General features: G+C 40.5%; 1 protein-coding gene across 1 annotated transcript in view; it reads right to left on the bottom strand.

The window, feature by feature from the left end:
• Nucleotides 1–18,884: 18,884 nt before the first annotated feature.
• LOC147633959 (cathepsin B-like protease 3) overlaps nt 18,885–26,087 on the bottom strand; it is a 41,779-nt gene continuing 34,576 nt past the window's right edge. Inside the window, exon 11 of the mRNA XM_086805042.1 lies at nt 18,885–19,213. Within this exon, the coding sequence (XP_086661168.1) occupies nt 19,112–19,213 (102 nt within the window). The 3' untranslated portion in view covers nt 18,885–19,111. The remainder of the gene's footprint in view (nt 19,214–26,087) is intronic.

Here is a 26,087-nt window from a genome sequence, read left to right as displayed (position 1 = left end):
GTATATAATATGCTTCAAGAGAATAAAAGAATACATTAATTAGTATATTTTTCAATATACAGTATAAAAACTAGTTCAATGCATAATCAATCTAATACCATATATAGTGGGTGATGTGTTGATCCGTCCATGCATTAATCATTAATCTCTTGAACTCATCTAGCACTGTTTGAAATATCTCATGGCCCTCCTTCGTCCACACTTTCTTGTCACACAGAACTTAAACATAGTGTCTAGAGTTTTCCACACCTTGTCTGATAGAACTTTCTCTAGTGTTTTAATGGATGTAACCTTTGCTGTATTGGGCTGTAGAGCCCATGCAAAGCATATGGATGTAACTTTCTTCATCCACACTTTCTTGTCACAGAACTTAAACATAGTGTCTAGAGATTTCCACACCTTGTCTGATAGAACTTTCTCTAGTGTTTTGATGGATGTAACCTTTGTTGTATTGGGCTGTAGAGCCCATGCAAAACATATGTATAAAAACAAGAGTTTTTTAATGATTCTGCAAAGAGCATGCGTTGCACAAATGTGGACACTTGACAATGGAATATCTAGAATTGGCTTTGAAGTTTGGGTCTTTCAAAGTGCCTATCCGGTGCCTTCTTCCAATACCTCTTATCAAACACCTTTGCACTGCACATGCAATATAAGCAGAGACTTTTTGAATTGGCACCCTTTGACACATTGTGCATACATTTTAGAGTTTTAAGATCACCCGGCACCATATGCCACTCCACCTTATATTGTCCCATGCCTTCCACATCCAAGATTTTGCCATTTCTCTGATGATCTCGGGTATCGATGTCTTATGAAAGACCCAATGTAGAACATCAAAATTCTCTGATTCTACCTACAATATATAAGAAAAATAGGAATACAACACCCATTAGTGTTTTTTATATGTAATTCTTTTTTCACAAACATAGCCGAGTCTAATAAATTTTACCTCAAACGATCCCAAAGACAATATATTGTTTTCAGAATTGAACACTAAACCATCTAGGATCATCTTTTAGAATAGATGTATCAAGTGTCATGTTCATTAGTGTGATGGTAACCCTTTCTAACTTTCTCTCCTTCACAATTTGACACTCATCAAGCTTTAGCACAAATTTGAGGACACCATCACATTCTTCAGGAGTAACTTCAAACAATTGAACAGCATATGATTGTAAGGCCTCCAAGTCATAGAAAATATTATTATATCTATTGTAGACCACATCTCCTGTTGGTGCAGCATAGGTGTCTTCAATATAAAATGGGGTTCCCAGTGCTTGCAGTACCTCTTCGTTTACTTGTTTACGCATTTTTTAAACCAAAGAAGGATTTGGCAATAATGATCCTTTCATACTAGAATCCTTCATCTTTTCCTGCAAAGTCTTATAAATGGCTGAGTAACCTTTGTGTGATATACCAGCCTCATCAAGCATTACCTGGATGTCCTGTGGATTGAGTTGATTCTCTTTGAAAAAGTCATCTATTTGCTTTTCTGAGACCACATTATATTCCTTCTCGTTCATCAGTGCTTTTGCATACTAGTGATCTAAAAGAAGACTTAAATGTGCGCCAGAAGGTTATGTCGTTGATTCTTTATCAGGGTGCAATAATGATCTGATATCAGATTGAAATGTAAAAATTGATATACATGAACATATGCAATAATGATTGCTATTCATAAAATATCACAATAGAAACAATAATAAAATATCACAATAGAAACAATAAACCAGTTTGATGGAAAGGAGCTTACTTGATTGCATGTATTCTCTTCTTGATGCCACCACCTCCTAGCTTCATTTGCTCAATATCCCTTAGTTTTTTTTGTCATTTTACAGAGACCTAATGAGTTCTGCTTATGTCTTAATTCAGACATTTGTTTTTCAAGCCCTAAAATGGTTTCTTTATTGCTTAATAACTTTTGCACACAATGCTCCATGGTTTTCTTCAAATGAATGTTCTCCTTCTCAAACAAATCTCTTTCTGCTTATTGCTTCCAAATGATGTGTATATCCTAGGAGCCCATTATAGCCATCTCTAACAAAGTTAAGCAGAGATGTCATACTAAATGGGGTTGTGGAGTTTGTAAAAGGGTCTTTTGGATATAACCTTCCATCAATCCATAAATCTATGTTTTTCTTCCCTTGCATCCTCAACATTTCTTTAGAAGTAGTACACAAAGTATTAGGTTTATTTCTCTTACTTAGAGGCCAAAAAAATACTCTTCAAGTAGTTAATGATGCAAGAACTATAGTGGAGATGATGCTCTTCAAGTAGTTAAAGAGGTAAGAACTAAAGCGGAGATAATCACTCAAGGACTCAAACCTAGAGAAGAAGAGCTTCTACCTTGCCTAAGACTTTAACAAGGAATAAAGAACAAGAGGAAAGATTATAGTATGTGTCAAATTAAGCTATGGAGATAGGTAAGTATCCCTTCACTCCAAGGTCTACCAATTTTTACTCTCTTTCAATTTCAACATGATTTCTCTCATTCTTGCAACATTGACAACACTAAACCATGTGACGCGCTCCAAGCTCCTATATTTGTTCGAAGCTCAGCGTGGAGGGAAGATTCATTCACTTGTTGGCCTAGGCCTTGCTACAGGGAAGATTGATCTTCATGCTATCCACAACTCAAGCTCGATGGAAATTTTGTTGTAATTCCTTCGCTTAAAGCTCCTACAGACTCTACTGAGCCTAGTACTAAGAGGTGCAGAGTTTAGGGTTTTTGTACTTGCTTCTATGTCATGATGTAACAATTTCTATATTAATATAAATATATTTTTGAAGTTTTATTGTATTCGTGCGATCAACAAATAATATTTAATCATTAATTTGAAATTGAAATCACAATACAATTATGATTGCCAGATATAATCAAGTAGACACTTGGCAAGGATCAAAAAATATATTTTCATTAAGTAAAGTATTTACATCATGATCACATGAGATTACATTGTGGCATATACATGAGATTACAAGATCTTCCTAAATCTGCGGCTCATCACCATAATCTTCCCTCCACTTCCGCATATGCATAGAACTAGTTGCATATCTTTATCAGTGATGGTGGCTCTCTTGGTATGGACTGTTGTGCGTACACTGTGTCACCATACATGTCCACCAAAAAAGCTTCAACAACCTCTTGAAGAGCTTCCAAAGCTACTGTTGTCCATCATGTGGGAGCCTCACTATTGCGTGCCGACCTAACGATGCCATCGAGATATCCGGCTCGCGTTCAAATCATCCATGATCTCCCTAACAAGGCGATGAAAAGGTCTCCTTGGGATCAGAAGGTCTGTCGTCTTCTGATACTTTCTTATTTCTCAAAGAGCGATGGTGCCAGGTCTACCGACGTTTGCGATTTTGTGTGGGCGGTGCTGGGGGCCTGACCTTCACGGGATCAATCCTCCCGGTAGTCTGCTTGGTGCGAGCCATGTTCTTGAAGAAGATAAAATAAGAATAGAATGAAAATGAAAGACTCTAAACTTATATTTATAACTTTAAAAATTGAAAATATAACTTATATTTATATTTTTATAGAATGAAAATAAATAACTCTTAATTTTTTTCAGTAATTTTTATTATATTTAGTAATTTTCTTATTTATAAGAGCCCCTCTGATACAACATCTTACTAATTCCCTAGGGTTTCTAGACTTCATTCCATGTTTAAAGTAATCTAATTTTTAGAGTGATTTTTATTATATTTTTTTAGTAAAGATAAACTTTTAAAATTTCTAAACTCATTGAAATTTTATACACATAGTCTTTCATGCATACATGTTGTGTGAAAAATCCTAAATTCATACGAGGCCTATCAACAAAAAAATAATGCTTTCGATAAACTTGAAAAAACTATATGAGAGAAAAAGATAATAACACCCAAGATATTGAGAAAGAAACATCAAATTGTACTTGTATTAAAAACACTTCTCATAGATTACAAGTACATTGAAACACATGTTTACAACGCATCATATGCTTTACTCAAATCATATTATCCATGTTCAAACTGAAGGCATCACCATTATTACGAATCCTTCGTACAAGTCTCAAATCCGTATCCATAAGAGTGATGCGCTTCGCATGAATAGCTGCCAACTGACCATCATGCATGAGGTCCACTGATTATGCCTCAGCTGCTTCTTGAAGAGCTAGCAAATGCTTGGGCTAACCATCGCGCTGCACATTGTGGACTGTAGAACTAAGTCTTGCATAGAATCTACTAACGAGACATTCACTGTGGAGACCTTGCAATATCTCTCTCACCAGTCTTGTAAATGGCACCCTCAGTATGATTAAGTTTGTACTTTTCTAATACTTCCTTATTTCTTGAAGAGTAGCAGTGTCTGGTATTCATCTACGCTTCTTGTGATGTGGCGGATGTGGATGCGTTGTACCTGTAGTAGTGCCTACTGGATTGTCAGATTGAGTGTGCTCATCACTATCAGTCTCCATTGGTATATTGACCTGGGGCCGTGTTGGGTGAGTCTTAGTAGGGTTCCTCTTAGCAGTTTGCTTGGTGCGTGCCATGTCTTGAAAGCTAGAAGACTATAAAATGTAAATGTCTCACCACTTATAAGCACTTATAAGTAATAGTTTAGTTAACTTTAGTCAACTTTAAAAATAACACAACTGTTTACACACAAGTATGCATATACTCTCACACATAAAATCATTTAATATTATGGTTATAGTTAGTGAGATTATGGGTGATATATCACATTGGTTTACAAGCTCTATGTGAAAGCCATTTTGGTTTAGTAGAGTAATTCTTGCATCAACAAAAAATTACAGAGTTTCAACTTGCATTTGAAACACTTGACTCTCGGGTTTTCCACTTGCTTCCCTCTCTTTCTTGAGTTCTCAACCATTCAGCATGTTTCTCTCTACCTGATGAATTCTCAAATCATGTCTTTCTAACCTCACATATGACTGTGTATTGCCTGTGATCCATTGGACATAAGTTTCTTCTCCTCTAATCTTATTACTATCTTTCTATTCCCACCATAGAAGTAATTGTTTCAGTGGATTGACATCATAGATTCCACCTCCATGAGCAATTGTCTTTTGGAAAGCACATCGTGCTTACCAATGAGATCGCTCCATGCCCTATGTAGACCATATCGCTAAACTTCCTTCATTTGCAAAGTAAGGAGCATGAGCATGCAATATATGCTACATCAATAAACAACGTAATCATAGTTAGTCTCTAAAACCATATAAATTAATTGTAATGTCACTCTTACCATGTAATGTGTTATACTAATTGAAGTCCAAGCTTCAACAATTGATGCATAGAATATACCAATCACCTCCTTAAACTCCTTGGAATCATCTGGTCCAAATGTCATCTTCTGCAAAAGCACTGCCAATTTGTCAAGAGCAATCCACACATTTACTTTTGCTTGTCCAGTCTTTCGTCCATTGCTTCGATTAGGAACAGCCATATGTAACTTTTTCCATGCTTCATATTTCTCTAGTTGTTGTATACTAGTAGTTCTCCATTTTCATTTCGTGGTGCAGAGAGGAATTTCCTTGCTTTTGAGCCTCCAAAGCAAGGCTTGCATGGTACATTGCCGCTTGCTTCGGACTTTTTTTCATCCTTCTTTATTTATACCTAGCCTCGATGTAAACCCATCCCAGATAATACTTCTTCCACCCTTTTACATGTTTCTTGGACATTAGAAGCTCGGTGCATTTTATAAGCAAAACACACATATTCATAAACCAATTTGTTTATGATCCTCACTAGTGCATGCAAAGTGCAAAAGTGTACTCTTGTCAAGGGGATGTTAAGAATAGGATTCCACTTAGGATCTACTCATACCATTTGGCCCCCATGGCAAACAAATTGATCACATGTAGGACACCCTTCTCTGCCTCTTTCTTCCCATATTTTCTTCCCATTATTATCTTTCTTTCTAGACTACATACAATATATGCAAGGAAACTCTGCATTTGCTGCATTTGACACACCAAACATGCACTTCAAAGTTTTGAGATCTCCAGCAAGGTGCCATTCCACTTGATACTCACCATAACCTTCCACGTGCAAACTTTCACCATGATTTGACGTTGCACTATATTAGATATCTCTATCAAGTTAAAGAAAATCTTCAAAATCTCATGATCTTCCTTTGGTACTTCAAATGCAACAATCCATCAAATTTCATTCTCAGACTGTACACTAAAGTAATCAGGATGACCAGGCAAGATGTTAGGATCCAGTACTCTATTCATGAGAGTTAGACTAACACGTTCTAACTTCTGACCTTTGATAACCTCACTTTCATCAAGCTTCAAAACAAATTTTAGCTTGCCTCCACATTCTGCAACAGATATACTGTAAAATTTTACCAGCTTCAAAGTAAATAGGTTTTCCTTCACTCATGACATTTCCTTGTGTAATTAAAAACTTTTATTAGCCATCGCCACCACCACCCCCTCTTTTCCTCTCTCCATGCCTTCATCTCCTAGGTAACATGTAGGTTTCTCTTCTCTCATCTACGTGTAGGTTTCTCTCTCTCTCTCTCTCTCCCACACACACACACACACACGTGGGCACGTGCACACACATTGAGGCCCTTTTGAAGTCCATGTATCCCTCTAGTGAGGAAGACAATTGGTGAGTAGCTATTTTTGTGCCAAAGGAGTAATATTATAATGTTTTTTTTCTTTATCTTGTATTCCTCTCGTTCTCTAGGATAGTTTGTGGAACACTTGAGAAATTCAACACATAAATTCAACCATGTAAACACATGCTTTGTAGGTTTCAACAAAATCAAATAAATTGAACAAAAGCATAGCAAACATAATACTTAGCTCCAAGACAAACATGCTGGCTGCAATCTTCCCCCCCTTGTGCGTGGCCTTTCCCCACACAAGAGTATTTTTATTAGCTTTCAACCAAAAATAGGCCATAGCCCCCAAAAATATACAAAGTGTGCTTTTAGAGAGCACGACGCTCTTCCATAACAAAAATAGAGTGTCCCAAAAATTGGGGCTAGGGTAAAGCCTTTAGGCTTTAATAAATTCAACATTATAAATGTATTTTTCCCAATGTATCAAAATGGAAAAATCAACTACTAAGGTTACAAGCTACGCTTGTAAAAATAAACATGATGTGCTTAAGAAACTTTCTCCTCGACATTATTCATCAATCCTCGTAATCTTCATCACCTGAAAATATAAGCCCAATTAATAATTAAATTAATCTCATAAATATTAAACAGGCACAAACCATCACCAACTCATGACTACCAGGCGTAAGTACCCCAAGAATCACCCTGCCATACAAACCTACACAGCACCAAAACCTTTGCCACCACTAGCATCAGTTACTACCACAAAGAATGGTCTTTGAAAGTCAGGTAGTGTAAGAACTAGTGCATGAGTTAATGCATCCTTGAGTACTAGAAAAGATTTATCTTGACTTTCGGTCCAATGGAAAATGGTTTTAAGCACTCTAAACTAATCAAATTTCACTTTTAAAAAAGAAACAATATAAAAAGTTTAATTCTAACTATTAGATCACTTAACTAGGATAAAGGAGGGCTGATTTTAAGAATGAGAGAGGGGGAAAGCCTTTCTTGCAAGGCATAGCATCAGATTATCATTTCAAACAATACAAAAATTAGAAAACCATTAAAAGAATAAAGAAAAATATAAGATTTCTAACGGACATGAATTCTGAGAGCTTTCCTTTGGCTTGATCGTTTGAGGGATCTACTCTTGTTGCAACAAGAGTGGCCACCAAATCTTTAGAAGAGAGAATGGTCACAAACTAGTGAATTATTAAGAAATTCACAGTTCTTGGCTCTTGGGAGGAGTAGAGTAACAGTGCATAAACCACTATTAAGCTTCAACAAAGGGGGAGGCTTCTATTTTTAGAAAAAAGTAAGCTCCTAACCAAGCAAATTGATTCTAGAATTTTCCATATCAGTTTGGTCAATTTTTGACCATTTTTACGTCAGTTTAGCTTACTTTTTGGAACTAGACTTGAATTAGGAGAGAGGAGAGATGAAATATCTCAATTTTTGATAATTTAAAACTCCACCACATGTGTGAAATAGGCGCCTCCTTCATGGGCAGTTATTACACTTCCGCTGGCACAGGGAGGCTTGGGCATTATAGATCCAGTCGATCAGAGTAGAGCCTTATTGGGGAAGCTTATTGTTCGAGGGCTGCTTCCAGACACTGAGCCTTGGAAAGAGCTTCTCTTGCAGCAGTTGCAGGCTCGGGCTCCCCCAACAGGGGGAACTTGGGCACCAGAGATTCGCTGGATCTTCATAGAGATAAGGAGGACATGCCTTAGTAGAGGATGGGAGGACAGATTTGCTTTGAGTATCCTGAGAGCTTGGGAGCTGCTGAGATCGGGGCTCTCTCAGCAACCTCCTTCTTGTGTTGAGGAGCGGGCCAGATAGCCGCTCATCTGGAGCCCAGCGGTTCGCACAGAGCAAGGTCATATGTTGGGTTCTCAGCCTCGTCTAGCCTGGGGACCTTTAGCGGCGGCAGGCCGAGCACGCAGTTTTGGAGACTGGCAGACCTTCTGTAGTCTCCCAGAGGAGATCCAGGTGGAGAGGCTGAGTCACTTTAGAGGGGGGATGATTATGAGGGATGATATTCAGGAGGCACTCACAGAGGAGTGGTTCACGCCTTTCGAGCCAGTGGCCCCATGGTGGATGGGAGCCTTTACTCAATTGGAGATCCTGATTGCTGTCAGAGCTTGCACTGAGGATAGCAGATGTCTCTACTATGAGATTCAGGATGAGGGCAGACTTCAGAGAGTGGAGATGGAGTCGCCTTTGGTTGCAGAGTGCACCTTTCAGATGATACGGGTAGTGGCCGCCGCTTCTCGGAAGTGGCATATTGAAGTTCCGTCAAAGGATGTGCAATATAAGCGAAATTCTTGACAAACTTCCTATAGTAACTACATAGACCTAGAAAAGATCTAAGGTCATGAATGTCTCAAGGTGTAGGCCAAGAGGCTATACACTCAATCTTCTTAGGATCCACACGGATTCCTTCAGCTGACACTATATGGCCTAAGTATTCAATCTCTTTTTGAAAGAAAGAACTCTTTTCAGGATTGACATACAATTCATTCTCTCAAAAGGTTAAACACTTGCTCCAAGTGTTGCTCGTGCTCTTGACGATTCTCGCTGAAAACAAGAATATCATCAAAGAACACCACAACAAAGCTTTGAAACTTTAGGAAAATGCGATTCATCATACGACTGAATGTAGCTGGAGCATTGGTCAAACCAAATGACATAACCAAAAACTCATAATGGCCAGTCTGGGTTCTAAATGTAGTCTTGAATATGTCTGACTCAGTCATGCGTACTTGATGATGATAACCAGACTTTAAGTCAATTTTGCTAAAGACCTTTGAATCTCTAAGCTTATCAAGTAAGTCATCTACCCTAGGGATAAGGTATCTGTTCTTGATAGTGATTTTGTTCAATGCTCGGTAGTCAACACATATTCGGAAAGTTCCATCTTCTTCTTAACAAGAAGGACTGGAGCTCCAAAGGGTGAACTACTAGGTCTAACAAGGCCTCTTTCTAACAAATCCTCGATTTGTTTTTGGATTTCTTTTTGCTCTAAATTGTTGACTCTATAAGGAGCTTTACAAGGTGGAGAGTTGCCTGGCAATAAGTCAATACTATGGTCTTCAGGCCTAGACTTAGGTAATCCTGGAGGTAAATCTTCCATAAAACAATCCCTGAATTTGGAGAGGGATCAAGTTTTGAACTTTTGGATGTGTTAAACTCAGCGCTAAGCTGGTTAACCCAAACCATATAAGTCTTCTCCCTTTTCCTAAGAGCTCGCTTTGCTTGAGTATGACTCAATAAAGGGCTCGTCTCTCCTTTGACTAGACATTGGAGGAAAATATTTTCATTGTCCTTTCTTACACAAATGCTATGTGTATCATAGTCTATAATAGGGTTGTACATATGTCTCCAAGGCATACCCAATATTACATCTACGCCTTGTAAAGATGCAACTAAGAAATCCCTTTTTTCTGTTAAGGAATTGATGCTTAAAGTTAAACCTTTCACCTCTTGCATGCAATTATACTTGGTTCCAGTAAATGCAACTTTAACTCTATAATGTGTAGGTGAAGGTTGAATGTTTAAAGCTCTAATTGCCTTTTCAGAAATAAAGTCATGAGTGCTACCATCGTCATGCAAAACAATAACTTGATGCTCATTAATTTTTCCTTTTATTTTGAGTAGCGAATGAGCTTGAGGCTTACCTTCTGCTTCTGAATAGTCGGGGTCAGAGTTACCCTCTTGCTTGAGCGATTCATCTTCATTGTCCCACAAATATTAAATAGGCACAAACCATCACCAACTCATGACTACCAGGCGTAAGTACCCCAGGAATCACCCTGTCATACAAACCTAACTGAAATAATCATAGACGGCCCCAAGCATACGTCATATACCGCACGTATTAATATTTATAGTGGTGTCACCCACGATATTAACCTAGCCGGCATGACGCAAGAGTAACCTAGGCGTCCCCAAATTACTCAAGAGGGGAAAATAATATTCTTAAAGAGGACTTAAAATATATTCTCATGACACCTCAAGTCATTCAAAGGTAAACAAATGGTGAGAATCTTACAACTTCAAGCATTCAGAAGTATGAAATAGAGTAGCATTTGGAAACAAAGACCTCAAACTATCAAATATCTCTATGGTTGTGGCAAGAAGCTAAGGCCCTATTTTGTTTCACTTTTTACAAGACATAGCACATTATTCAACCATACACAAATGAGAATCTAGTGGGTTTTTGATGTTCTTTAACATGATTATGAGAAGGGACCAAAGCTTAAATGTAAGTGGACTACTATCTTACCCATAGAAATCAATAATAGATACTCTCATATCTTATAGTGTGAATTTGGTTAAACTACTTCTTATAAAATTTACAAATATAATGACAAATAGAAACAAGGCTTTTAGGGACATAGAAGTAATTCTTAATGAGATATGAGAGGCAACACAAGAATATATATGTGTTCATGGAGCAAACATAAGAATAGAAAACAAAGCTTTCAGGGACATAGAAGTAATTCTTAATGATATATGTGTTCATGGAGGAAGACAAGAATAGATAAAGACTTCTGGCTTTTGGAAAGTTAGTAGATGTTCTAAATAAGGTGTAAATTGGTTGCTCAAAGCAAAGGATTTTCTTGTCCCCACCTTCAAGAAAATAATTTGGGAAATATAATACTAGAAGCCATTATATAATGCCATAACATCGTAAACAAAGACTGCAAATGAGGCCTTGGTCTATGAAGTAGTTTGGATATCATTTGACAAGCTAGCAAAGTTCTTGAGAAAGCATGTCATTAAACCAAGAAAGATATGGCGTGTAAAAATTTCTCCAAAACATTCATTAAAGTTTAGGGAGAGTGGCACCACATTCTACATGGTGAGAATTTAAAAAGTGTTTTTGCTTAAACATAAGATAACTATTCAAATCAAGTGTTTACCTTAGCCTTAGTGTCTGCCTTGCCTTCAAGTTGTAATGCAACTCAGGATGTGGGTGCACTAGCTCATTCGTCGCATCCTCACTCTCAGTGCCACCAGAATGCTCCTTTTCTAAGGAGGTGAAGGTAGAGCTCTCTATGCCTAGATGGAGGCAAAAAGAGAATGTCCTTCACATGGTGGTTCTCTCTCATAAAAGGCAGATAAAGAAGAAACTAAATGGGAGGAGCCTACAAGCAAACCTATTCATGCAAGCAATCTATCTAGCATGCAAGAATCCAATAGAGCACAAAGCAAGAGTAGAGAAGAGAAAAGCTCACAAGTATTCTATTGCAAGGGAATGAATGTGTACTGCTTATTATGATGAAAGGCTTCTAATATAAATAGCCTAAAGCAAGACTCTTTGCCATGTGTCATCCTTATCGAGTCGTCACCTTTCCAACATAGCACCTACCAATGCACTTATGCTTCCAACATTTACACAATTGATATTTCCCAAACTATACTTCCAACACCCTCTCAATTATATAAATATGTGTGACACCACACTTCGAACATTCTCCCTTGGTGTCACATTCCGTGATTCTAGGAGCACTTCATTGCTCTCACCAATTCTTTAGCACTCCTCCTTTGGTGTTATATTTGGACACTCTCCTATACTCACAAGAACAAAATATGCCACTCTCATGACTCTCATACACATACATGCCTCGCTTGGGCAAGTTTCTATTTTAAGGTTCTTCGTGGCCTATGTAGGGGATGGCTCTCTCAGCCATTACGTACCTTATCACGAGCCCCAAATCTCAGGCTCCACTCGGCTTATTAAAAAATATGAGTCGGCGTGGCCACAAAGTAGCATGGCGTCTTGATGTAAGATAGAATTGTTTATGTTTTGTCTTGACGTGTTGTTGTTTATTTTCACAGGAGCAAGGTTGTGAGCAACAAGATTATGTAAATCAAAGCAGTAAGTTGCTGTTTATTTTGTGTTGTTTTAATCTTTATTTGTTGCTTATAATCTTCTCTACACCAAAGATAACTATCTTGATTTTAAGTGGCATAAAATACTTGTGAGTAATGATCATAGGTTTAGGGTTTGTTTATGTTTTATCTTGGTGTGTTTATGTTTATTTTCATATGTTGTAAGCAACAAGATTGTGTGAATCAAAGCAATAGGTTGTTGTTTATTTCTTGTTGTTATAATGTTTATTTGTTGCTTATAATCTTAACATAGATATTTATTAATCATGCAGTCTAACTTTGTTAATTTGGTGCTTTGTTTTTCTTTTATTGTAGATGTCTTCAAGGAGGAGGAATATCAATAATATTCACACAGTGGAGGTGTTTAATAAGAGACATGATGAAGGTAATTGGATCCTTGATCAATACAGTAAGTTAAATTGGATTTTAATGAGACCAAGTACTCGTGGGAGTTTCAAGGTCAAGCTCAAAGATGTAACAAACCCCAACAAACAATGGAAAGGTAGAATCATAGAGTTGAGGAGACGCACCAATAGTACAATAACAGAGGCTTTCATTTAGCATGTTTATATGCACAAAGAAATTCGAGTGCATCATGACAACTTCAATGTGATACATAAGCCTAACAGTAAGTTTATATCTCTATGCTTTGTGTTCTTGTGCTTTGAGTCCATGTTTATGAGATAGAGTTTTAATACAAGCATGTTTGTTGCTTGCAGCTTTATATCCATCTCTACATGAATGGCAAAATGTAAAGTGCTTAAGTGGAAAGCTAAATGTTTTACATGTAGAGATAGGTGCCTTGATCTATGATGACAACAAGAGTGCAAGCAAATTGGCATCTCAAAATGTTTACTTTTATGATTCCACATATATTATGGAGAGACATAGTTTGGAGTACATTCACTACCACCATTGTCTAGCCAAGGAATGGTATAATCCTAGCTTAGACATGTCAGAAGCATGTAGGGTTTGTAAATAATATAATATAATAATAATAATAATAATAATAATAATATGTAACAAGAAATAAAAGTATGCTTTATTATTTATTATATTTTATTGAAGTGTCCTTTATTTACTAAAGTATAAATATTAGGTATTAAAATAAATATAAGTTTATAGATATTTTAAGTATAATAATAAACATAAGTATAAATTGCATCCATCCAACTGCCTCAGGAAACCCAAAGTCATGACCCACCACTAGCTTCATTGAGTGCTATCACCATTGAAGGGGTGGAGTACCTCCTCATGTAGGATGTGTTGGATCTCTTGGAGTTTTAATGAAATAAATATTACTCCATTAAAATTTTAATAAAATATATATTACTTTATTAAATTTTTAATGAATTAATATATAAATTTATATTTATAAGTATAAGTAGGGGTTATTTTCATTCATTTCTATTGCACTCTCTATCACTCACTTTCTATCCACCTTGCTTGTTGCTCCCTTTACACCTTCACCATGGCTTCTCATCATGATGCATTTGCACAGTAGTAGATGAGTTATAGTGTTGAGCTAGAGAATATATTTAGGACTCTAGAGCCCGATAGCTCAGTGCTTGCATATTTTTGCGAGGGATGTGATGATTAAAAATGTGATGATATCACATTTTTAATCCCTGACTCCACTGCTCGGTGGATACCCCTAGAGTTCCCCTTCTCCATGAAGAGTGGCGACAACCATAGAAAGGTTGTGCAAAGAGCACTTGTACATGTTCCCCCCCCCTTCCGATCTGCCTTTGTGCCCCTCACTTTTAAGGAGGCAAATGGACAAGCAAGAGGAGGAGGCACGTGCCAAATCTTCTAATGTGCCATCAATTTAAACAATAAGGAGGAGGAAATGATCAAGCTAGAAGCTTGGAAACATATTCAAATTACCATATCATCTAGTGATCTTAAATTTTAGTTCATGGTGCCAAATCTTCTAGGATGCCATTATGATGAACAATAAGGAGGAGGCAGTGCTGGTGACACTACACCATACAATCATCCTCTTGTAGACATGGCCTTATTTCACAATGATCTACTTTAGAGACATATTCAAATTATGATATCATCTAGTGATGTTAAATTTTAGTTCATAGTGCCAAATCTTCTTGGATGCCATCATGCCAAACAATAATGAGGAGATAATGATCTAGGTAGAATGCTTGGAGAACTTAACTTTTGGGTGATCCTCAAAGATAAATTTGAGGGCTTCTAGTGTTTCAAAGAATAAGGGTGGAGAGAAACGTGAGAATTTAACCACAACATCACTTCTTACCATCCAAGGGAAATTATATTACTACATCACATGGTTTACTTAACTATACAAGACAAACTCACAACAAATTCATTCTCCTTTGATATTGCCCATACATCATACCCTAATGGAAATGATAAAGATTAACCATATAAAGATGTTTGAATGATTCACTTGAAGATGAAGAGAAGCCTTGACATTTATAGAAGACCATGGTCCACAAGGGTCCCCTTGTCCCACAAACACTGCTAACTATTTGGATCCCCCGCCACAAGTGTCATCACAAGCACTACTAACTCATCAGCATATCCCCCTCCACAATGTTATCACAAGAACCTTCTACATCTATCATTACTACCTCATTGAATCCCCCTCCACAAATGTCAGCACCTTATACATCTACTTATGTGTGACCTATCATTGCTATTGGCTCATTGGATCCCCCTCCAAAAATGTCATTACGAGCATTTTTGGAGGGGGATCCATCTACTTATGTGTTAGACCTATCATTGCTATTGGCTCATTGGGTCCCCCTCCAAAAATGTCATTACGAGCATTTTTGGATCCCCCTCCAAAAATGTCATTACGAGCACCTTCTACATCTACTTAAGTCCTATTGACCCTCTATTGAACTTGGAATTCTTTGATACTCACCTAGAGATGGGCTTAGACAAAGAAATATTCTTTCCAAGATAAGCATGTGTGCAGGTACATCAGTAGTAGCCAATCAAGGATAATTGAGAGATAGGTATAATAGACTACGTATGGCCAACAATTTGTTATCCAAACCAAATGCCATGCAAAAAACATGTATTAATCATATACATGGATCCACTACCCCTAGAGGCTTATGCTCATAAGCCACAATCATAACATGAAAAGCCATATCTGAGCACCTATGCCAGAATTTATACATCCCAAAAGGTCCCACAAGGACGCATTTCTTTGACAAGTAATCATTAAAAACCAGCCTCATTTGGCAAACGTCACACTATACAAAATACTAGAGATTTAGGATTGTGATGACAATGGTGTGGTAAAATTTCAAGAAGTGGAGAGCACATCATCCAAAAAGCACAAGGGGAGGTTATGTAGATCAAGAGTATGCCACCATAGGTGAGAGTGTACTAGAAGAGCGCAAGGGGATCGAGCTAGAGTGAAGGCAAAAGTATATGAGGCTAAAACCATATTATAGTCACTATTTTACCATGCTAGAGGACTACACATAGAGCCTTCCTACATGCCAATCAATAGAAGATGCATACCAAAGGATTTGTGCGCACAAAGCTCAAGATATCTCCACATAGTTTATAACTTTCCCTTCTTCGAGATTTTAAAGTTTGATACATGTAGGTAGATGGAAGATTACAAAGAAAATACATGTGTGAACAATGGTAAACAATGCACAATCCTTTGATCATTGCCACATGGAATACATGTGTGTACAATGGTGGATAGTGTATAATTCTTTAATCATTGCAACATGTAGATTCTTAAAGCTTAATGTGATGTCCTTAAACATGCAAATTCTTAAAGCTTATTGTGATGTTCATTAGTTAACCCAAAGAGTTCTATGAGGTAGCAAGACTCTATAAGGTAGCATGGTTCCCTATTATATTAATTTTCACCTCAACACCAGTCCTGAAAGCATAGACATGCGTTCTTATTTCCAAAGGGTCAGGTATTTATTGAGTCACTACCTCACAACATTTGAGGATATGTATACAATACCATTCTAGTTCCATCGAGTAATCAAGAATACCAAGAAGTGGAAAGATATATGTAGAGGTCTTTGGGAAGACCTATATAAAAAAATAAATTACCCTCATTGTCGGATGCCATTCTAGTTCCACCGAGTAATCAAGAATACCAAGAAGTAGAAAGATATATGTAGAGGTCTTTGGGAAGGCCATAACATCAAAGCAAACTATGCTTCCGAAAACCAAAAAATCTAGCCAAGTGTATCGTCTTAAGTCCATGTAAAGGTTGATGTTCTAAAGCCTATATTCTCTTTTAAGTGGTGATTGGCCAACTGTGAACTGAATGGACAAGTATACCATTGAACTCTCACTTGTAGGAGGGGGACTTCTTATGGATAATCAAAATGCTCCTAGATAAATTGTGTGTGTGTGTGTGTGTGTGTGTGTGTGCACGTGCATGTCATGTAAGTGTGAGTGTGCATGTGCATGTGCATGTGTCATATGCATGCGCGTGCGCGTGTGTGTGTGTGTGTGTGTGTGAGAGAGAGAGAGAGAGAGAGAGAGAGAGAGAGAGAGAGAGAGAGAGAGAGAGAGATTGGATTAAGCTATCCATTGTGCCTCTCGTTTTCTTGCATGTGTGTGAGAGAGCTTGAGCAACCATCTTATGTGATAGAGCAATTGTGTTGAGTGACAAACTATTAGAGTGAATGAAGGACATATAAGTTTCACTTTAGAGACTCAGTGCGAATTTCCCAACAATTGTAATTCCATCCAAGCCCCCATGTTGGGTGGAAAGTAATAACCACATAAATAATCAAGAAGCAACACACTGTGATCCTCCCTAGAGAGATGACATGCTCTCATAGAATGGTCCCATATTGTGATTTGGAAGCCTATTGGAAACTACCGATTTCCCCAAGGTTGTCCATTTTCAACATGTGTCACAGAGACTCGAGAGGCTTTTTGACAGAGAAGTAGCCAAGAAAAATACAAGGATCAAGAATATGCAAGATTAGATGGCAGTAATTGGGACCAGCAAGTCAAGTGAAGATCTCGCTTGGAGATGCATCAAGATCTTTCCCTAGAAGTATGATGGCTTGGTCACCTCATTAAACACTTAGGTGAGGAATCCTCCTTTAACATCTATGGAGTTTAGTGCCATGTCCTTGGAGGAGGAGGTGTGTTAGAAGTATTCAAATGGTGGTGATTTGGCCTTCTAAATGAGAGCATCTTAGTGAGCACAAAGAAATGTAAGGACTCTAGTAAAGGCTCTTCATTTGGCAAGAAAAAGAAGAAGACATTGAAATGCCTCTATTGCAAAACAAGTTTGGTCATATGCAAGCCATGTGCAAACGATAGAAGCAGATGATAAGAGTGGCACTTTGAAGCCATCAAAGGAGTCAAGTAGTAGTGTTGTAGAAGTGGAATTGGAGCTCTTCATAGAAAAAGATCGAAGAGATGTGCACGGAGAAATAGCATTCTACAACACTAACAATGGATTGTCTTGCATATGATACCAGTCAGAAGGAGTGCTACACTTCTCTACATCCGATAGGGGAGTCCATCTTGGTAGCAATCGAGAATGACGCTAAATGCCCAACCAGAGACACAAGTACTGTACCTTTTGTGTCAAGAAATAGTGATACTAAACATTATTAAATGTCCTCTATGTTAAAGAGAGCTATCAAGTGAAATCTTCTCTTCTCTCCATTGTGGCCACTACAAAATGTGACATAAGGGTTCACTTAGATCAAGCTAGTGCAATCATCTTGGATGCCAATGGATGTCATGGGAGAGGCTGTAATTGTAACATTTGCATGGATTGCTAGACTTCACTACTTATGCTGACGTGAACACAAGAATTTGTAGTTATAACAATCTATATGACTAGTCAGACTTCACTCCTTGCGTCACTCGTAAGCTATGTGTTCGGGCACTTAAGCTATATGGTCTTGAGAGAGATGCACAAGCCTAGGATTGTGGCACACCTACAAACATTTTCAAAATGGTTAGATGCATGTGAAGCTTGTACGATGAGCAAGTAACATTACAACCCTTCCACAAGAGAGAAGCAATAGGACTAAGTCTCCTTTGGGCTTGTACATGTTGATTTTTGTGGTAAGATGGATTGCAATCACTGGTTCTTTCTCTTTTACATAATTGATCAATGACTTTAGTACGGAAGATGTGGATGCATTTTCTTCGGGATAAGACTGATGCATTCAGAAAGCTTAAAACATGGCATAAGCTGGTCAAGAATGAGACAAAAAGAAGCTGAAGAAGATTGAGGTGATGGGTTTACATCACGTGAATTTAATGCCTAGCATGGGATCAAATATGAGAGAGAGAGAGAGCGAGAGAGAGCGAGAGAGAGAGAGAGAGAGAGAGAGAGAGAGATGTGCTACTTAAAGATTAACAAGAAAGAGTTACCTTGATGACATAGTGGCAAAATAATACTTCATTATTTCATACATTCCTATGAAATTGTAGCTGAAACTTAAATTACATTCCTATGAAATTGTAGCTGAAACTTAAATTACATTTGATAATTACAAAAGAAATAAAATATTTTGTATAAACATGCAAAGTACAAGCTTAATTATCTTAACCCGTCTAGATTTGAAATAATGCAAATAAAATATTATTTTGTCCCTAGTTATGAATTATCCATCATTGAGCTGCTAACATGCATTGGCTTGCTGGCATTCCGGCAACAACACTACCTTCAATGCCACACTCATTCACACCTCTTTGGATTAAGAAGTAACCATCCTGCACAGTATCACAAATTAAAGATCAGCCTTGAACGCTCCACCTTTGTATTATCTTATTCTCATTGGTCCTCTTCTTATGGGAATGCATATATTCATATGTACATACATGCATTCATGCATACACATTTATATGCTTAACAACCTTGTTGAGTTGAGGAAATCGCAAGTTCAAGATAACCCTCAACACTTCTTTACATTAGCTTATGCTTGTTGGACTCTTTTAGTAAATACGTATGCATACATGTATGCACGCACACATGTGCATCTCACTAAGAGAAGAGAAAAACATACATACACTCCTCCTTTGTTTCAACTTATGGTCATTGGTTTTCTTTTCATATGACCATGCATGAATGCATGCATGTACAAGGCATACATATATACATACATACATATATACATGTATATAGGAATGCTCACGTCATGAGAGTACTTTCAATCTATTCCTACTCACATCATTCATACCCAAGAAGAGGGGTAAAAAACGGTCCCCAAATTAACGGAGGTGGTGTAACCTGAAGGTTTTTGAAGGCGTAAACAATGGTTTGAGAAAAATGTTCTTTTAAAATAATATATTTCAAAATCACCTTTTTGTTAGTATTTCCATGCACTCTCTCCATGAGGGCGATCTCTCTCTCTCTCTCTCTCTCTCTCTCCCCCCCCCCCCCTGGTACAGTCCATGGGGAGCAACTTTGCGCAGGACATGAGGGAGATCTGTCGCGTCTCAGAAGATGTGGACCTGCGCTCGCAAACCTTGTCGATCTCGTTGCAAGAGATCGGAGCGGCATGGGTTTCTCAAGGACAGCCCAATAGCCACCAGGCGGGGGATGGAGGAGGAGGAAGAAGGGATGGACAAGGCGAGCGAGGGGATGGAGCTTGGAGGGGGAGGCGGAAGGCGAGCCGGGACGACCACCTATAAATTATCGAGTAAGTCTTCTACATACAAAAGATGTAAAACCCCACTCTCTCTCCCCTGCGTCCCGCAGCCCGCCATCCCCGCCTGTTGCCGCCCCCCCCTTTTCTTTCTGTGCATCGCTTCCCCCTCTTCCATCCACTTGCTCGCCTCTCTCTCCCTTTGTCCCTTGCTGGCCGCCCTGCTTTCGCCTGCCTTCCCCCCTAGGTTCTTCTCGCTTCGCATCCAGCAGGAGGTCCGCCGAGGAAAGTTGACAGCCCTCCGTTCTTTTGCTGCTCCCTGATTAGTTGTGTGCTTATGAGACCGTCCTTTGGCCTTCCCCCTCAAGAGGACAGCCCTCCGTTCTTTTGCTGCTCCCTGATTAGTTGTGTGCTTATGAGACCGTCCTTTGGCCTTCCCCCTCAAGAGGACTCCATGGCAGCCGCTTCATCCCACCCTGCTGTCCAAGGCCACCCTCAGCTGTCAACTTTCCTAAGCGGACCTCCTGCTCCTTGCCTCCTCAGTGGCTTCACTTAAAGCCAAAACCTAGGTTTGCAAGTTTGTCAACAGCAAGCAGACTGACTAGGGGGCAAATGCGAGACCTCCTCCAAGCCCCCAGTTGGTGAGCAAGGGTGTATCGTGGGCGTCCAATCCCTCGGCATCAGATCCATCTGAATTGAGTTTGATATAGCCACCCTAGTGGACAAGACCTTCTCGTCGAACCCTGTTGCAGTACATGTGCTTTGGTACTCCAGACTCAGGCCCGTTGGCAGGGTTAACTGGCTCCCCCGTCACAGTTTGCTTTCCTGGGCTTCCCAAACAGTATCTTGCTCTTCTCCCAGCAATAGGTCACTCGTTTGCAGTCAGATGGGCCCTCCCTCGCAACCACTCGGCCAAGGGACAGCCTGCACTAGCGTCGGCAAGCCATCCCCAAAGCCTCAACAACTTGCGGTGCCCGCGACATGTGCATCTCCTCCCTCATCCCTACCCCTCAATCCAGGCAATGAGGGGTCAAGAGTCCAACTTGACATGGATGAGAAACATGAGAATGGTGTTTGTGGAAATGAACCACTGAACTCTTAGTACAAACACAAACAAATGACTGGGTTTAAGGCAATGCGCAACCTCTTGTCTGTGGCAGCAATATCTGGGCTGCTTCAATTCTGTGTGGGCAGTGGTAAGCTGCAGTAGCAGCTCTTGTAAAGACCAGAATGAATCACCAAAACTGAAATAGCTACAAAACAGTCACCAAGCTTTGCAGGGTTTGTCTCTCTCAGAAGACCCTGCAGATTCTGTCTTCGCACAGAGCATGTTAGGGTTGCTGAAACCAGAGCTCCCCACGATTCAGAATCAGGGTACCAATTGTTGCTTGTGAACTCTTGGTCTCCAGTTAAAGCTGCACAGTTGTCCAGCCAGAATTTGACACCACGAACCATGGTGCAAGAAAATCCCTGCCTGTGCACCCTCTAGTTCACCTTCGCATCTGTCCAGCTGCGCACTACACCTGTGCACAATCTGCTCCACCATCGTCATTCGCCACACCTGCATCTATGGCTGCTGCCCCTCTGTGGTGCCCAGGCTGTTGAGAGCTTTTTGACTTCACTCGGAGCTGATGGGTGTCGTGTGCTGCGCCTGTGTGTGAGAGTTGCTGTTGTAAATTGCAAACGAAAGGCTGGAAGTGCATCCACTCTAGTTGGTGCTTCCGTCTCCCTTAAGATTTTCCAGAGCTTTCTCAATGGTCTTGAATACTCTTCTTTCGCCTCCTGCCTCTCCTGCTTCTTTGTATGCATCAACATACAGAAAAGTTTTTAGTGTCTTCAAGCCGGCCGCCCTTTGATTAGCATTATGGCTTCTGCCCAAGCCAATCATCCCTCCACCCCACCAGCCCGGAGAACAATCCTTTTTTGGAAGATGAGCTTAGGACCTTACAGGCAGATTTTGATAAAGAAGTCAAGATCGCTTATTAGAAAGATTTTTGGGTCTCATCCCTCCCGCTCTCAAGCTAGAGATTGGATCGTGGTGACACTTCCACAAAGCTTGCTTTGCATTTCTCTGATGCCCGACACCAGGACGCTGAGCATAACCCTTGGCAACCAACCTCGCCTTGTGCTTGTCCAAGCTGCCATCAGCTCGGAACTTTGATTTGAAAATCCAACGCACACCAATCACCTTACGCTGCAGAGGCCGAGGCACCAAAATCCAAGTGCCATTCCGTTCGATAGCATCCAGCTCTGCTTGCATAGCATGACGCCAAGGCTCATGTGAAAGAGCCTCGTCTACAAAAGTGGGATCAGAAGGACCATTAATGATTGTAGACATAAGAGCATAATTAACAAACATGTTGCCCTCATGAATTTGTTTCCCTGTAACTCTTGAAGAACGCCGAAGAGAACCAGGCGGAGGAGTAGAAGGAAGCTCACGTAACCCAGAATCATGAACTGTCTGATAATACCAACCAGGTACAGATCTGCTCGAACTCGCCGGAGGAGTAGGGTCATCATCATCTGACTGAGAATCCTCAGCTGGAGGTGTAACAGAAATAGCGGGAGCAGGAGGAGGAGGAGAAGGTGCAGGAAGAAGAAGCTCACCACCCCCCTCTGAAGATGTAGGAGTCTCGTCAAACACCACATCACGGCTCACAACAACTTTACCGGCCTGAGGATCATAAAGACGATATGCCTTGGACACAGTGCTGTATCCGAGAAAAGTCATGCGCTGAGACTTCGAGTCCAACTTGGAGCGGTGCTCCTTAGGCACATGAACATACGCTGTACATCCAAATATCCGGAAATGAACAACGGAGGGCTTTTGACCATGGAAAGCCTCATATGGAGTTTTGTCGGAAAGAGCAACAGTAGGAGACCTGTTTTGAATGTAGACAGCAGTGGAAGCTGCCTCAGCCCAGAAACGTCGAGGTAATGAGGAATGCTCAAGCATAGCACAGGCCATTTCCATAATGGTCCTATTCTTCCTCTTGGCAACTCCATTTTGTGATGGAGTATATGATGTAGTAAGCTGTCTCCGAATGCCATGTGTTTTGCAATATTGCTGAAACTCCTGGGATGTGAACTCACCCCCTCCATCGGTCCTGAGAGCCTTGACCGAGTGACCGGTCTCTTTTTCCACCTCAACTTTCCAATCACAGAAGTGATGAAAAGTCTCATCCTTGGTCTTCAGAAAGAAAACCCAAGTATATCTGGTAAAATCAGCCATCATCACGAGCATGTACAGCGCCTTACTCAAAGACGCGGTACTCATAGGACCACATAAGTTTGCATGAATGAGAGGAAGTGATGTCGAAGATCTGTGTGTCGCCTCCTTCGGAAAGGCGGCTCGGTTTTGCTTCCCCTGTAAACAAGAGGAACAAACAGAAGACGGAGCCTTGATGGTCGGTAATCCCTGAACCAACCCATCCTTCCAAGCTCGCTGCAGAAGCTGATAGCTCAAATGGCCAAACCGAGCATGCCAAAGAGCAGAAGAAGCACCAGAAGAAAGCAGAGCGGTCAACTTGTAGAGACCACTATCTTGGACTCCCTGAGCCAAGATGCTACCAGTCGCTTTATCACGAATGGTAATCTCATGACGAGAAAAGATCACCTCCGCACCCTGAGCCATAAGAGCACTCACTGACAAGGTTAAAAGCCAAATCTGGAATATACAGAACGTTAGAGAAGTACCTCTTGTCCTCGTTAGAACGGAAGATGGGGATAGTGCCATGACCATGCACTGGCACAGAAGAAGAATCACCCAGAGTGACCTCGCTTGATCTGGCAGTGAAGTCCTCGAACCAATCTCGATGGGGTGTCATATGAGCAGTAGCACCGCTATCAACAATCCAAGACCATGACTGAGAAGTCACAAGAGCAAGTATACGCCGAGTACCTGCCAAGAGAAGAATGCCATCATCCTTCTTGGGTTGAGACACTGCCATTGAGGAAGAGTTCTTTGCTGCTTCATCACGCTTCTTTTGGTGACATTGGGGTGACGTGTGACCCTTCTTGCCACAATAATGACATTCAATGTCCTTATTCTTTGAAGATTTGTTGTCTTTATCCTTGTCGGAATCCTTGGAGTTCTTGTCAGAACCCCCTTTTTCTTTCTTTTGTTGAGTCTTCCCTTTATCTCATGCTGCCAAAGCTCCATCAGGACTTGCTAGTCCGCTCCTCAAAGCGAGACTCAATCTGCATAACGGAGGGGAGAACTTCCTCCCAAGTAACTGGAACAGGACGAGGAGAAGAAACCAGAGACTGAAAGTATGCATCAAACCTCTCTGGAAGTTTGGAGAGCAGCCGAATAGCCATATCCTCAGTGGAGATGTCCTTGCCACAAACAACAAGCTCGTTCCGGAGATCTTTCATCTTCGAGATGAAAGCAGATAAAGATGGAAAGGCAGAAACTAATAAGTTCATAAGTTGCTTTTCCAAAATCCGACTGGGAGAGTTATTCTCATAGAGATCTGCAAAAGCCTTCCAAACTTCATGTGCAGTAGGTGTACGCACATAAGAGAGAACAGCATCCTGACAGTTCAACATCAAAAAGGAGAAAACGCGTCGATCATTCGATTGCCAAATATCAATCTGTGCCTGAGTCGCACCACCGGAAGCAAGGGTGGGAGGGGTGGCATTGGCTGGTGTAACAAGCCAATCCCAAAGATCCACGCCACGCAAGGCCGATTTCACCTTCACCTTCCATAGGGTGTAGTTGGAACCATCCAACTTGGCAGACTCAGCAAACATATGAAGAGAAGTCGGTGCAGCCATCACAAAAGCTTGGGCTCAATCTCAAAAAATGCACAAACTCTGAAGAAGAAGTGTCCTCCACAGGTACCAAGAGTGCCACCAAAGCCTGAAACACCACAAGCCCCCTTTGCAAAGGGGAAAGGGCCACTGGAGAGGAAAACGCAGCACAGAAGGCTGCTGTCCTGTAGAAAACAGGCCGCTTATTGTCCAATCTCCAAGTGGGAAAAACGCTGATCAGAAAACGCCAGATGGCTGCTGTTGGAGAAGCCAAAACTGGAGGAGAAGAGACCAGAAGTTGCTGTCCAGAAAATGCAGCAGCAAGGGCTGTGGATCTGGGAGAAAAACGCAGAGGAGAAGGTGCTGAAAACAGGGCTGAATCTGGGGCAGCAAAGTGGTTGACAAACCGGGAGCGATGATACCATGAAAGAGTGCACAAAGCGGAAGCAGAGTGGCACTAGAATGTGCTGAACAGAGAGTGCAAGAGAGAGAGAGAGAGAGAGAGAGAGAGAGATATGGAGAGAACTATGCTGAATATACTGAAGCAAAACAGTCCCAAGCAAGAGACGCAGATAGTCTCATAAGTGAGGGAGCAAAATATGTACAAGACTGAATGAGAAAAGAGAGGCCAGCACCATAGTCACAAGGGACGGGGGACGGTGACGGGGGACGGGGACGGGGACGGGGACGGGGGATGGCCATAAGTAGGGAACGGGGACGGGGGAGGGAACGGCACTCAAAAAATACTTTTTTTTAAAATTTTCTACTCTGCACTTATTCTACTTTGGAAGCACATCAAAATGAGCACAAATTTACACTAAAATGCTAAGATTTTGAGTCATATTAATAATTAAGTAGATACAAAATGAGTCATGACTCAAGAGTCACGACTCAGGAGCCTTAAGGAGGCAAAATACAAGGACGGACTCAAATGAGTCAATGACAAAAAAGTGTTGAAGACTAGAGGCTAGAGGCTAGAGCTAAGTAGTAAGGCCCATGAATCATGATCCATGAATGATCATCCACGTGAAGTGCTCGCCTCATGGTCATGGGTAGCTTGTGCGGCTGCCAAAGAAGCATCAAGCTCATCCTCAGTCTCATCCTCACTGGCATGCTGCTCCTGCACCTCATCCTCCCGTTGCTCTTCTTGTTGACTCATCTCCCACTCGGTGAAGGAATCTGCCTTCTTGGTCATGCTCTTGCAAAGCATTCGCAAGTTCGCGCTGACGAAGACAAGGTCATTG

Source organism: Cibotium barometz, chromosome 11 (genome assembly GCF_041138505.1).
Source record: "Cibotium barometz isolate CiBa-2024 chromosome 11, ASM4113850v1, whole genome shotgun sequence".
Classification (NCBI taxonomy): domain Eukaryota; kingdom Viridiplantae; phylum Streptophyta; class Polypodiopsida; order Cyatheales; family Cibotiaceae; genus Cibotium; species Cibotium barometz.
The sequence above is the reverse complement of the archived record's forward strand: the minus strand, read 5'-3'. Positions and strand labels throughout refer to the sequence as shown.